We start from the raw sequence: 15,182 nt of genomic DNA, 5'->3' as shown, positions 1-15,182 counted from the left end.
AAAATAGTGATCTAAAAATTCCTATATTTTCTTTATGAAGAGGGTACAGATTAACTGCAGAGTCGTGATCGAGAGCTAAAAAAGTGATCGCTCATTGACAGTGGTTAATTTCCGCAGGCTATTCATACGTCCCCGTTCGGCCTCATCCCTTCATATATAACATAATGTGCAGTGATTTGCTGACACGAGCAGGCGATCCCGTCTCACAGGCCTGATTTGACTATACAGACTTTTGACAACGAGTTCATCGCGCTGTATAATCGCTGTACGTAAGTCTTCTATACATACATACAGGAGAAGAAACTTCGAGGGCAGGACTTTGAATTGTAGAAAAATACAGACGTGCCGTACAACAAGCGTAGTATTGGCACCCATCCCTTGTCAAGTCAAAGCAGCAGCCATGCAAAAAAAAAGTCAAAGCAGCAGCGAGTCGTGCGTGCGTAACCGGCAGTTTTTTACACGTGGTGCAGTGCATGCAGCTACTCCAGGCGGCATGCAGCATGTCAGTAATCAACCGCGTATAAGCATGCATAAGAAAGAAGACGGTATGAATCATGGGGGGACACACACAGACGTACCCTGATAGAAAGACTGAAAGTCGAAAAGTGGCCGCTGAGGCCGAGCTCCACTGAGCTCTATATACATTTCTCAGCCAAAATATCTTTTTCATAACTCAAAAAAATCTGAAAAAATATTTTCATATAGACATATACTTAAAGTATACGTGTACAAATTTTTATAAACATATGTATTCATATGTGATGTATACAAAAAAGACAAATACACAGATTGAAATAGGCTTTTTCTTTGTTGTATTTGTGTCAGATTTTTGTCTTTTTTGTGTAGCATTCAAATGATCAAATTAGTTACTGAAAATTTATACATACTTAAAGAACATGCATATGTGTTTGTACAAAAAAAATTGGCATTTTTTGAAACTTTTAAATATATTTTGATTTTTTTTTGGTAAAACGGGCTTTCTGGAGCCCGGTCTCTGCGACGCCTCACTCGACTGAAAGTTCAGTATCCACAACACGAAGGACACACACGCACAATTATCCCTGAAGGCCCGCGCTTTCATGTCGACCCGGCCGGCTCTATCGTGTCCACTGAACCCGGCCACGGTAATTATCGGCTCCGGATCCCCCGAAATCCAAGGGGGAACAGAAGGAAAACGGCCGGTGAACCTAGTCCCAAACACAGGACCATCTCTGATCTTGACGGCGAGGCGTATGGCCTCCTCTGGTGCCGTGACCGGATCCGTCCGTCTTTTTAACTGTCACTAGCTTGGCTTAGACAGGATGGAAAGGAAGGTGTTAAGCGTGACAGGCTCAATGATCCCCGGTAGCGGTGTCGCCTTGGATGATCCCCGGCTCAATCTCCGGTGTCCAACTCAACCTGATCTTCCATCCGAATGGATCAAGGATCACAAGTCAAATCGTTTCGGAATTGAGCCAAACTTGCAGGAATAGCCATCGTTGCCTCACTTGCTGAGCCAGGAATTCGTACATAAAAGGGCCAAAACTATGTACTCCCTCCGTCCATGAATAAGTGTACATCTAGCTTTTGTCTTAAATCAAAGTTTTAAAATTTTAACCACCATTTTAGAAAAAAGTAGAAACATTTATGGCACCAAATTAGTGTCACTAGATTCGTTTTGAAATGAACTTTGATAATATATTAATTTGATGTTATATATGTTACGACTATTTGCTATAAAGTTGGTCAAAATTTTAAAACTTTGACTTAAAACAAAAGCTACATGTACACTTATTCACGGACGGAGGGAGTAAACGTTAAGACAAGGATGAGCACTGCATTTATTGGGGCAGACCGGCGAAACAACGTGAAGAAGTCCGAAGAAGTGTGGCCACAAGCCCACAACTGGTGTGGAGCTGGCTTCCAATCTTCATCTTTTTCCTTGTCGAAAAGAACCTCGAGGCGTTAGGACGTCAACAATTGCTGTGGGATCCGGCTGCTACGCTGCATACCTTGGTCTCTTTTATCCGTGGATTACTCAACATAAGTCGTTAATCTCGTTTCCGCCACTTCTTGCGTGTTTTGCATGGCAACTTCAACGGATACCGTGGATTCATTCGTCTTGTGTGTACGCTGTCTGCTGTGGTTCATAGTTCTCACACGTGAGCTGAATAAGGAACACGCCTACAATGCTGCACATGTTAACGAAAGATTGATATGATATCAACACACATGATTGTAAACAATGGCGCAACGTGTGCGGCGTATCAACGTGCGAAACGAATCCAACACATATACCTGCTCCCGCCGTGTCACTTCGAACCAGAATATAGCCGTCGTCATGATTCCTATTTCAGTTTAGAACGCACTGGACAGAGCAAATGAAGCAGCATCAAGGCACCCCAAGTACGTCAGATATGGTTACACCTTCGGGATTGATCCATTTGTTTACATTTTGAACGACAACACAAACCGAAATGGTTTTCAAATAGTAGTTATGTGCCCTACTCTGCAAGTTATCTGATCTCACGGAACGAAATGGTGCAAACGAAGACCCAGTGCACTGCCACGAAGATGATATTAGTGCTCCTTCCCAACATCCATTTGAAGCTAAATTCCAGCTTCCAAGTCAGCCACCAGGGGGCAGGGCCAGGCGTGTAGTTGTTAAAAGATATCGTGGCAAATCTCCAAAAGTGAGAGACCTAGCATCCACTCCAAACCTAGTGTATTTACAGATCCAAATCACCAGATAATTACAGCCCCGATCATGTTAAAAGCTCCAAGCAAAAACTGCAAAGGTCCTCCTCAACGTCAGCCCATCACTTCACACCACCTCGATTTGCTTCACACCACTGCCTTCCTTCCCATCATCAGCTGCACAACATAGAAGTCATGTGAGGGGGCACGATCAACAGAGGAGAACATACGCAAGAATAGTTTTTTGCAACAACAAAATAGGACATGCGAGGACAGTGGGTCAAGCCTAGGTAAGAAAAGGAAGCACAGGATGTGAAACATACCCTCTTTCTTCCCTGGGCAGCAGCAAGAGAACATCTCTAAGAACGGACGGTCTGGAACAGGGATAAGCTTTCCCACGAGTGCCAACGGCCAGCTGAACAAACAAGAGGAAGATCCCATCAGCTGAAGTTTCAAACAGGGGTACAAAGATATACACCCTCCGTTCCTAAATATAAGTCTTTGGGGGAGTGTAAAATGAACTCCCCCGACGACTTATATTTCGGAGCAGAGGTAATAGTATATATGTTCTGTTTCATCATATCATAAACTAAATAAACTTGTACCTGATAAAAGCAAGACCTATGGACACCAACCACAGCTGCCAGCTCAACCTGACTGTTGTCGTGAACTTGCCAAGGAACTCGATGATAAGCACCTGCACATACATAATACAGGAATGAGCAAGTGACATTAGCAAAACCTAGATCACTTCACGTGGCATACAGAACCCGCACAATAACTACTTCTGCGCCCTTCTCTTACCTGGAGCACAACCGTTATTGCTATAATGGCAATGAAGAGTTTGTTCCCTGCAATACCCTTGAAAATATTCAGCTCATCTGGTTTCCGAGCGTTGAACTCACTGAACACCTGCAGAAGACAAGATTGTGGGTTATGTTTAGTTTAACCCCACCACATCAACTGTACGTATTTCTGAGTCAGACTAGAGCAAAAGCCAATGACTCACTTGGCAGAGAACAAATGTGTTGAATATGAAGGTATTTTTCAGAATTTCAGCATGCGCTGGGTTGTCATGTTCCAACCGTAGAAGGCTCACGCCCTTGAAGGTGAGAGTAAGGAGGATTGCAACTTGATAGAAAGCCTGAATAAACAATACGTTAGGCAGCAGAATGGCCACAGATATGAAGAGTAAAGTGAAGTGCATATATAGCATACCATTATGAGCAAGTTTCTCCACATGATATTTGTTATCAAAGGCTCCCTGCAAACAACAAGATTGGGACATATTCAGCATGCAGAAAGCAAACTATGTTGGCACTTAATTGCAGAATGGAAGATATTGGCAAATCACTTCCAATCCATGAAGTTTGCAAGATAAGCGAGCTTAAATTATGCCGAAACAAAGTAAGATATTTGAGCAACAAAAGCACAAGAGAACAAACCTCCGCCCAACTGGTGGTCTCTGCATAAGATGGTTGTTTGGTGGCTCAGTCGCCAATGCAAGCGCTCCCAGCGTGTCCATGATTAGATTAACCCAGAGCAACTGTAAACAAGGGAGGCAAAAGCATATTACAGAAACTGGAATGAGCAATTCATGTATCTTATAACAGGTTCAGAATACCAGCATAAAGAAAATACCCTTAAACAAACTACAGTGAGACGTAAAAATACACAACCCACAATTGAACTTTACACAATATATCTTGAGAAAAACTTTGTCCAGTGATCTGGAAGTTTCCAGGCACAACATATTTAAGAATTCGAACCTGGACAGCATTCAGTGGCACGTCACCAGAACTGACAGCAGAAACTACATTAATTATCAAGGCTGCAACATTGACAGTCAGCTGGAACTGAATGAATTTCTGAATGTTTGCATAAACTGAACGTCCCCATCTGACAACCTAAATCCAGAAACAAATATCAGATGTCACCATAGAGAATACAATTTCTGCTAAAGCAGTTAATAAGAGGACACAATATACATACCCTCACGAGTGTCGCAAAATTGTCATCCAGGATAATAATATCAGAACTCTCCTTGGCAACTTCAGTTCCCTGGATGCCCATCGAGAGACCAATGTCGGCCTATAAATTCAAAATTGTGTAAGTACTACCGGATAGTGGTTCTTGAACATGTCCTGAAGATAGCTTCAACAGCTTGATGCAAAACAAAATGAAGAATAGCAATTCACAAACCTCATGCAGTGCTGGGGCATCGTTCGTGCCATCACCAGTTACAGCAACAACATGACCTTTGTTTCTGAGTGCCTTAACAAGTAGAAGTTTATCGTTTGGTGAAGACCTCCCCATAACCTATAACAATGTATAGAGTACACTCAATGCAAGGGCAAAGTAGAAATGATATGCAAAACTTAAAGCAATTGGTATAAACTAAACATATGGAAACATCAAATTAAGGCAAAATAGCATAATAGTTTTAATCATGGGGAAACAAAACTTTGTTCACTCATGCCAAGAACTGTGTTCTATATTTCTGCATATCTAACAGTTTAGCACATGATGGGGGGCATAGACGAAATCAAAACAACATAAACCCAGAACAAAAAAATGGATACCAGGAGATTTAGGTAATTAGAAAGTGTGCGTCAAACAAAAGTTTGGTTGATTCCTACAACACTGATGCAAATCATTTCTACTACTGCAACACAGCAGTTGATCATTCTGTTGGCTTTTGGTCTCATACATCACACCTCCCAGGTTCATGTACGCAGGGAACAAGAAATCACAGAAACAAGCACTGTAGTTTCTTACAAGGTTGTAATCTACTTATAGGTTTTATCCACTGAAATCAACAAGATGCAAGCAATTGAGGGGAATAAACATACAGAGATTTTGTCGGCGACTTCCTCCCTTTCCAAATCTGACAACTCCCGGAAGGTCTTCCCTTCAATGATGGTTGGCTCTGATACGTTAGGATCAGTAAGAATACCACATTCCAAGGCAATCGCTCTGGCAGTTTGAAGATTATCTCCAGTGACCATGCGGACCTAGACATTCAAAAATTAAACTCAATACAAAGAAACACTTGGCTAACAAAGCTAGTACAAAACAAAGTTATGGAGCTCATCCAAATGAAGACCGTCTATTCTTCATGGTATACAGTTACTAAGATATGGCAGAAACTAGTGTACTGTCACTGACTCGCACAAGAATATAAGAAATACCTTAATGCCAGCTGCGGCACACAAGCGAATAGAATCTTGAACTCCTGGGCGGCAGGGATCCTGCAAAGTGAATTGGTTGTAAATTCTTGCAAACCAATGAAGGTCTAAATGGTTCATGACTTATAAAGGAGAATGGCCTCATGCAAGTTATACATATGTTTGTATCGCCTACAGATTTGGTAGTAGCCCATGCTTGTTGTGCATGCAAAATTTCAATAAATGTTACAAAAAACATTAGGCAAGAAATATAAGGTAATGATCTCATGCATGTGGAAAAAATGTTATTATCACTAGAAATGTTATTATTGTTACTAGTACAGGCTTCTGCATTACTACCATCAAAGTTAGGAACAATCCTGATGGTTCTGTGTCTTAAGAGCAGCTAACAGATGTCCAACAGTATCTCTTTTTCTATAGCTTTTACTCATGATTTTAGCATGTACTTGTTTGAGATATGGGTAGTACTTATCCAGACGAACAGTTTAGTGGAAACAAATTGGATACAGAGGGTCTGAGGGAGAGAGACAGAGAGAGCAATGCCAGTAGAACTAGTAATATGCATGTATGCAAACACACACAATGACAGAACCAGTAATATGCACATACGCAAACGCAAACAATGACACGAGTCCCAACCACTAATCAAGGAGTGATAAGCTATCGAAATAATAATACCCCATTAATAGTCATGGCTCATAGTTCAAAATGCAGGATTGCTGCTTACCTTTATTCCCACGATCCCAAGCATAATCAGGTTATCCTCAGGTAATACCCAGTCAGCCCTCTGGTCCTCCTTTGGAACATCACTCATCTCACAAGGCCTGTAAGCAAAGGCGACGCAGCGAAGGCTAGCAACAGCCATGTCTTCAATGAATTTCTTGAACTCACCAACCTTAAACAGTAATTAGCTGGTTAGTTAGTTGCAACCATACTGTACTTAAGCAAATGATGGGAATTTGAAGTTTACTTTCTCAGGGGTCATTGATTGCTTTGAACCATCCGTGTCAATCCAACCAGTGCATGACTCTAAAATAAGTTCAGCAGCTCCTTTCCAGTATACGTGAACCTCAGAGTCACCCTCCAGAAAGAAAGAAAAAGGCATTACTTGAAGAGGTCGGAGAGAACACAATAGCAGCCAATTGAGCAGATATTAATTGAGATCTATAACTCTCTTGATATTAATTTCTCAACAGAAAAATATGTTCAATCTTTTAAGGAAGCAGGAAAGATGTACATCGTTAGTCATAATTGTGAGTAATGATGATAAAGAATACAATTAACCTGTTCCCACAGCCCACTGAGTGTGGAATACAGTGTGAAACAAATATAACAAATGAAGGGTACTGACATAGAATCATAGAAATGGTACAATTTCATCAGCTGAAACCATTAGCAGTACAACCATCAAGACATAACCATAGGATGGACGGAGATGCTATTCAGCCTATTATAGCAAAGTAAATTCAGCGATGGTTCACTGAAAGCACAATCAATTTTGTTTGCAAGATATGTCATGCAAAGTTACCAAACAAGGAATTTTGCTGAGGCCAAGAGAACCATAAATCCCCCATAATAAAAAAAATTAAGGAAATTGTCACTGCTACAGATAAAAATGAATTACCACTTGGACTGCGACGCCGCCTCGCTTTTTTTCTGAATTGAATGGGAAGACTTGAAGAATGGAGGATTTCGATCTTGTTTCACTGAATTTCATACCAAGCTGTTGAATATACAGATCATGGTTACCAAGCAGGAGACACAGAGAATATAGGTTGACACTACTATGAGAAGCTATACCTGCAACCCCCAAGACAGTATAGCCTTTTCAGTCGGCGATCCAGTCACCTCTGGAGCTTGACCACCCTGTGACAGTGAACAAAAGTCAGTAGCCACACAGCTGAACCATAACATGTTAAAAGGAAGAAACACATGTTCAGCTTCATGGACGAAAAAAACAACAGTCATCTTAATAGTGACAATGAAGAAATTGGAAAGGAGTCAAGGCCCAAGCATATTTGAGAAATCATGAATCCTACAGGGAATTTCCATGTATTAAAACAAGGACAATACTAAAAAGAAATAGCTTTCCACCTGATTTAAAGTTAATGTCCCAGTCTTGTCACTGCAAATTGTTGTTGCAGAACCCATTGTCTCACATGCCGAAAGTCTCCTGACCTATAACATATGGTTGAGAGAATGCATGAGACGGGCTGTTACTACAAGTAACACAACACAAGCAAGCAATAGCAACATACCAGAGCTTTATCCCTCATCATTTTGCGCATCGAAAAGGCGAGCCTGACAAAAATATGCAGTGTGATTGATCAAGTGATTGCTAGCATGCTACAAGAAAATTACGCATTAAATTTATGCTTACGTCAATGTGACAGCCAATGGTAGTCCTTCGGGAACAGCCACAACCACAATTGTGACCTAATTACATCCCAAGATGATAAGTTGACAGAAATTGTAAAAAGAAAATCAGCAGCGATGAGTAAATTGAAAACCTACCGCCACTGTGAAGATTTTAACTACTCCACGTATTGTCTCACCGACACCCATCTTTCCTTTCACATATTGCGGAGTGCCATCCGGATTGTACGTATGCCCAGTGAAATACCTAGAAGAAAACAAGGTGACAGAAATAAGCCACAAAGCTAGTTGACCAAATTAAACTATGCATCAATATACCTAGAAGAAAACAACGTGACAGAAATAAGCCACAGGGATAGTTGGCCAAAATAAACTATACATTAATATACCTGGCCAAGAGGACAACGAGAACAACAACAGCAACAGAAAGTCCAATTATTCCAATGAAGGTAGCAACACCATTCAAGCGAACCTACTCCAGAACAAATAAGATCATGCCAATTCATACGATCAAACAAACATGTCAACACATGGAGTCATGCGTAGGCTAATAACAAGTACAGGATCAAACCTGTAGTGGTGTTTCTTCACCAGAGTCTTCAGATATGCTCGCCATTAACAAACCCCACTCGGTGTTAATACCAACAGCGGTCACCTGCGTAACATACAGTAGAGTCCCCATGATCAATGATCTATTGCAATGCATACCTCACTAGCATGCCCACTGTCATGACCATATATATTAATCAAAATATCTAGTACCACATACATATGTCACGATACCTTCTCATTTTTTTCAGGAAGTAAAATGGTTTCAAGCAAGATCCAATTAATAACTTAAATCTATTATGTCCCACAGGAAAAACATAAATTGAGGTTACTGCACTTCCAAGTTCACATCACTACAACAACAACAACAACAACAACAACAAAGCCTTTAGTCCCAAACAAGTTGGGGTAGGCTAGAGGTGAAACCCATAAGATCTCGCAACCATCTCATGGCTCTGGCACATGGATAGCAAGCTTCCACGCACCCCTGTCCATAGCTAGCTCTTCACATCACTACAACAACAACAACAACAACAACAAAGCCTTTAGTCCCAAACAAGTTGGGGTAGGCTAGAGGTGAAACCCATAAGATCTCGCAACCAACTCATGGCTCTGGCACATGGATAGCAAGCTTCCACGCACCCCTGTCCATAGCTAGCTCTTTGGTGATACTCCAATCCTTCAGGTCTCTCTTAACGGACTCCTCCCATGTTCACATCACTAAGTACAGACATTTTCAGAAGCTGAAAGTAGACATTTTCTCCATTTGGTAGGCACAGATAGACTCACCAGCATTGTACCATAGCCGTCGGCAACTTTGCAACCGGACATCATAAACGGTGACTTCTGGTCTTTGTTTACCTTCAATTGACAACCAGCTTGCAGTGTCAGCTTAAGACTTCACCTAAACTAGTTCCAAAAGGCAAAAAACGCGTATGAAAGTAGCTCACTATTTTGCTTTCGCCAGTCATGCTCGATTCATCTATGGAGAAGGAGTGACCACTAATAAGGACTCCATCAGCAGGTACCTGACACAGAAATTTGATTAGGACCTTGTATTTCTAAACTGCTTGCGGCCAAAATAAAGATCAATTGCATTCGTACCTGGTCACCAATCTTGAGGGGCACCACATCTCCAACAACCAAATCAAAAATTGATACCTTGATTCGCCTTCCACCTCTCACAACCTGAATGAGAACATCTGAGACATTATTCGGGAAGAATAAACAATTTATAACAAGATGAGTCTAAAATTTTAACCTCCAATTGAATGTTCTGTTTCTCCTCATTCAAGTTTTGGAACTGCAACGATTGCTTGTAGTCACTGGTAGCTGGACAACATTGTGAGACGTTAATAATAAATGCCAAGTAACATGTCTAAGATAAGTTTCAGGAATACATGATGTGACTGCAACACTTTACACTTTTTATTTTCTTATTCGGCACTGATCTATATTGTCCAAGGAATTTAGACGCTGACAGTGCAAGTTAAAGGACAGACTAAACGTTGATATTATTATAATTGCTCACAGAAATAACCAGAAACAGGAAACATGGTTGTGGTGGCATACCTGTAACAAAAATAACAAGGAGTACAGCAAAACCAATGCTGGCCCCATCATACCACCCTTCTTTTATCCCCTAGAAACCAGAAAAAGTTGTAATGGGAGTCATACACTCATATAACCAGAAACACAAATGGTGATGAAACATCTAGTTAATGGTAACCAGCTGAGCAAAGAGAAAAATCTAAATGAAAATAAGTTACAAGTACGGTTTTGCTTCCATACTATAAGTCATGAAAATTGCATACAGTACAAGGCATGATGCTGGAGCAACATGCTAAAGAACAGATGAACTAATGATGCAACATATTTTGGTTTCCCAGCTGAGCAAAGAGAAAAATCTAAATGAAAATAAGTTACAAGTACGGTTTTGCTTCCATACTATAAGTCATGAAAATTGCATACAGTACAAGGCATGATGCTGGAGCAACATGCTAAAGAACAGATGAACTAATGATGCAACATATTTTGGTTTCAAGCTACAAGTCATGAAAATTGCAAACAGTATGAGGAATGATGCTGGATCAACATGCAGAGGTAAACAACAGATGAACTAAAGATCCAACACACACCTCTGTATATATGCCCAAGGCCAATGAAACCGCAGCGGCGACCATGAGGATGATGAGTGTCAAATCTTTACAAGCATCCCACACAAAGGCCTAAATAACAGTGAGAAGACACCAAGAGTGAGTCTCCAGGACAGAAGACAGCAATTGCCATACTAATATAAGAGAACAATCTCATACCAAAAAGCTTCTTCCTTTCTTGCGAGGGTATGTGTTCGACCCGAATGCATTCTTTCTCGCATCAATATCAGACTCCTCTCCACTGATCCCCTTGTCAGTATCTGTCTTTAGCATATTTGCTAGCCCTGAAATCTGTAGGGAAGGTTACACGACGCAAACTATGACAGAAAAGTGTGAAGCACACTGACAACAGAATTAGCTCACCCCTTCATACTGCTGTAGAGCAGAGTAGTTATGATCTCTGGTCAGTGCTGTAAGCTGGTCTTCTTTAATTCCAAAGCCAAGAGCACCATCGGCATGAGCTTCTGCAAAAATCATCATCCAAGAAATCCTATCAGAATTTCATGAAACTGATCTGTACATCCCATCATTATAGTCTGAATTCAGTCCGAATTCAGATGACCACTATCGAATGATACATTACATATTAGCAAGTTCCTACAAAGCATTAATAAATTGTCTGCTTATAGAATGCTCAAAAGAGCAAACCCAAACGACAGTTGTACAGAGCACAGGAAGGACTGGTAAGTGGGTAGGTGAGAAAGGAAATTACCTGGTGCGTCCTTTGTAGTCGTACCGACTCGAGCTGCTTCTTTGAAACGGAATGCGGCCTAAAGAAGGAAATAAGAAAAAAATCAGCATAAATCAACTAATCAGCTAAATGAAACAAAGAGAAAACATGACGATGCAATACCCTGATAACATGAGCTTGTGCACGAATTTTTCTAATGACTTCCTCCTTTTGCGCCTCTTTTTTCAAGTCCAATGTGTACCTGAATCGCCTTGATGCATTCAGGACAAGAGCTGCTTGCTGCAGTGGACAAAATCAAAGGGATTATATTCAGAACAGTCTAAAAGATCAGCACTCAATCAACAGCAGTAAGAATCAATGTGTCCAGCCTCCTAAGAAAAGAAGCTCCTGTTGCTGACAGCACCCAGCAAAGAGCACATTGCGCTAGCAATGGCTTAAATCTTGGCATAGTATTTCATCAAGAGAAAGAGACGCATTAGAGTTAAATAAAAGGTTGCGTCACCAGCACAAACTTTGTGCAGCATACTGCAAAATTAAACTACAGACTAAACATTGTGTCAGAAACTCCAAGTTTGAAGGAGACCCAATACAATTATATTATCGGACACAACTATAAATTTGCCATCTCCACTCCTTGAAGTTGTTAGTTAGATGCAAACACAATACTCCCGTGCAAAAGATTTATTTTCAAAATAACTAAAATTGCTGGCAGCCCTAATGGCCAGCAACCACTTGTGCACGTGGCTGCAAGGGCCCCGGGTGGGGATCAAACCAACCTACAACCACATATTTCAACAAGTTCCAGCTAATATTTCCTGTTCTAATAAAACTTCTGAATGAGATCCGACAGTTGCGGGCCACCGGTCCCGAATATAATAGAGCTTTATGAAAAGACAATCGCAAAGCAAATCTGGAGGAATAGCACATGATAACAACAGTGTATATACGGAATTGCGAACATTGTGAATTCGGGCATGTTTGCAAAAAGCTCGAGGACTGCTTGCCGACATGGATGACGCAAATGTAGCCACTCCGCACAGAAAATTAAATACTACTTCATCTGCAGCAGTCTCGGACCATACCGGTGAGTCAAGCCTAGGTATGAGTATTATCAAATACAAGACGTCAGAACAATACTACTAATCTGCGGGAATACTCCCGAGACTAGCACGTCGGCAAGCACTGCCACGGTTCGACGCGTGGCTGCTGCTCCACTCCACCAATTCAGAATATTATAATGCGCATTCGTCTTCAGGGTTCTAAGGAATCGGCAGTATTCGGAAGAAAAATGCAAAAGCGAAGCGTATCTCAGAGAAAGCGAAGGGCAGCCCAAATCTAACGCAACTTCACAGCCGGCGTCAAAGGCGACAGAACAATTCGAAATCATTGAGGGCACAGCGCAAAGCCAGTGGAAGCGCGAATCAATTCCGCAACAGGCAAGAGAAGCCACCCTGAATCAAACCCAAACAAATGGCTCGGTGGGCTCTGCGCACGCGAAATCGAATCGAAGAACAAAGCGGCCAACTGAAGAAATCCACTCGGTGGAAGGGGATATTTATCTCTTAAAATAGAATTAAAGGGGAAATGGAAGCTAGCGAGTCCTGAATCTGAAGGCAAGCACGGATGCCAAAAGGGAAAAAAAATAGCATGGGAATGGAAGCGTCGGAAGGAGAAAACCCCACTCTCGCCTCCCAAACAAGCATCCAAAGCGGGGAAATCCACCTAACCATGTACAAATTCAGGCCCGACTCCGGAATGCCGGGGCAAAACCGCGTGATTCTGAACCCTAAACTCAACTAGCTTGCCTCTGAAAAAACAGAAACCCGCGATATATTTGGAATTCAAAAACCCTAGGCGCGGCGGCATGGAATCCTCGAAAAACTCCGCAAATCTGCTGGAGGAAACGAGCGGCAGAAAACCCCGAGTTCCCAGAACGAGCGAGCACTCGAGCAAACCACCACCCAAAACTCGCCGCCGCGCGCTCTCAGGAGTCGAGACATGCGAGGAAAAAAAACAGCTAGCGAAGGAGGAGCGGCGCGGCTCACCCGCCACTTTTTGAGGCGCTCGACGGGCGCGCCTTTGCCGGGGATGTCGAAGGGGTCGCCGCCGCCCGCGCTGCCCCAGCTGCCGCTCCGCCGCGTCTTGCTGGCGCCGCCGCCCGACGAGGACGACTCCATCCGCTCCTCCTACTCCTCACCCGCAGGCCCCGGCGCGTGGATTCCGTGTGGAGAGGGGCGAGATATTTCCCGGCGAGCGGTGGATTGGGGGAGAGGGCTTTTGTGAGGGGGAGGGCGTCGCTGCCGAGTTCTCTCTCTCTCCCTCTCTCCGCTGCCGTTGCCAGGCACCAGCACTACCGTCCACAGTAGGTATCACGCGGGGGCCGTGCCCAAGCCTTTTATGGGAGCGACGGGGGAGGGAGGGCGCGTGGTGGGGACAAGCCACGTTGTCCGCCTGTCTCCCCTCCCCGCTTCTACTGCTTGAATTTTTAACGCACGGCCTCGTCGCCACGTACAGGAGAGTGTCTCTAGTTGCGACGCGTGTATTTATCCGGTGGCCCCGATTTGCCTCGTAAAACGGTGTCAGCCAGAAGATCTGTCTTTTAAAAAATGGAAAATGAGATAGTATGGATGACTGGTATACACATAATAGAAAACTAAACATACCATTGGTTCACTGGCTTTCTATAGTAGTGGATCGGAGCCTTCCATCTTCCTCAATATGGATGTATGCTTTAATATTTGGGATGGTGTGTAAAAAACAGAGAGATGGCTACACATTCCCATAAACAACAACAACTACCATTGATTAATATACATCTTTATCAAAAGGGTCCCTTGACTGTATCCTCTCTCCTCTGTCCTGCTCGTAAGACAAGACGATGGTGACTTCCCCACGATGAATGAAGGTTCTCTCGGCCTTGTCTCTCTCCTGGCGGTGTGCTTATCATCATCAAATGGCGTGTGGAGGTGTGTTTTTAACGGATCTTCCTATATTTGGTCGGAGGTGGATATGTCCGGAACTAGTCTTCATTTGTCCACGTTTATGTGTCTTTAGCCTGGATCCTATTGATCTACGCTTCTCTTCATCGACGACGGTTGTTGTTTTGTTGCGTTGGTCGTATAAGGCGTTAGCGAGATGACTTTCTGAGTGTTTACTACAAGAAGTTCTGTCCGACTCCGGTGACGGATGGGCAATGACGGCGGCGTGCGTTCAACCGCTTCAGTGCTTGTAGTCGTCGCTAATTGGTCTACGAATCTAGATGTACTTTTTATTATTTCATGTGCTCGTTGCACAAACATGACTAAAGATGAATAGATTGAAAATTTTCCCGTGAAAAGGGAGAAAAGGGTCACCCACTCCATATTTATTAAAAATGAGGCAAGCAACAAAACTGTTCACAACGCTCGAGCTAAGCCGGAGTAGCTGAGCCAGAAAAGGTTAAAAACATCCAGCACATGAACGAAGGAAATTTCATCAACATAGCTAGAATGAGCACTCAAATAGAAGCTCTGCTGATCGGTCCTTGCGCCCATCTTATTCTTCATC

At 42.6% G+C, this 15,182-nt stretch overlaps 1 protein-coding gene across 1 annotated transcript; it reads right to left on the bottom strand.

Annotated features, from left to right (window-relative positions):
• Positions 1–2,361: 2,361 nt before the first annotated feature.
• Positions 2,362–14,013, bottom strand: LOC125539566 (calcium-transporting ATPase 5, plasma membrane-type-like). The gene is made up of 33 exons (XM_048703054.1): positions 13,682–14,013; positions 11,799–11,915; positions 11,658–11,715; positions 11,309–11,409; positions 11,105–11,236; positions 10,928–11,017; positions 10,362–10,431; positions 10,051–10,121; positions 9,894–9,977; positions 9,740–9,817; positions 9,579–9,650; positions 8,812–8,895; positions 8,630–8,712; positions 8,379–8,487; positions 8,245–8,300; positions 8,123–8,165; positions 7,959–8,042; positions 7,665–7,832; positions 7,489–7,587; positions 6,835–6,945; positions 6,592–6,759; positions 5,868–5,927; positions 5,529–5,690; positions 4,879–4,995; positions 4,669–4,767; positions 4,446–4,583; positions 4,122–4,222; positions 3,895–3,940; positions 3,686–3,820; positions 3,481–3,588; positions 3,282–3,373; positions 3,000–3,091; positions 2,362–2,853 (listed from the first exon to the last, which is right to left on the bottom strand). The coding sequence occupies exons 1-33, from the start codon at positions 13,811–13,813 to the stop codon at positions 2,804–2,806; spliced, it is 3,210 nt and encodes a 1,069-aa protein (XP_048559011.1). The 5' UTR covers positions 13,814–14,013; the 3' UTR covers positions 2,362–2,803.
• Positions 14,014–15,182: the final 1,169 nt, after the last annotated feature.

Source organism: Triticum urartu, chromosome 2 (genome assembly GCF_003073215.2).
Source record: "Triticum urartu cultivar G1812 chromosome 2, Tu2.1, whole genome shotgun sequence".
Classification (NCBI taxonomy): Eukaryota; Viridiplantae; Streptophyta; class Magnoliopsida; order Poales; family Poaceae; genus Triticum; species Triticum urartu.
The sequence above is the reverse complement of the archived record's forward strand: the minus strand, read 5'-3'. Positions and strand labels throughout refer to the sequence as shown.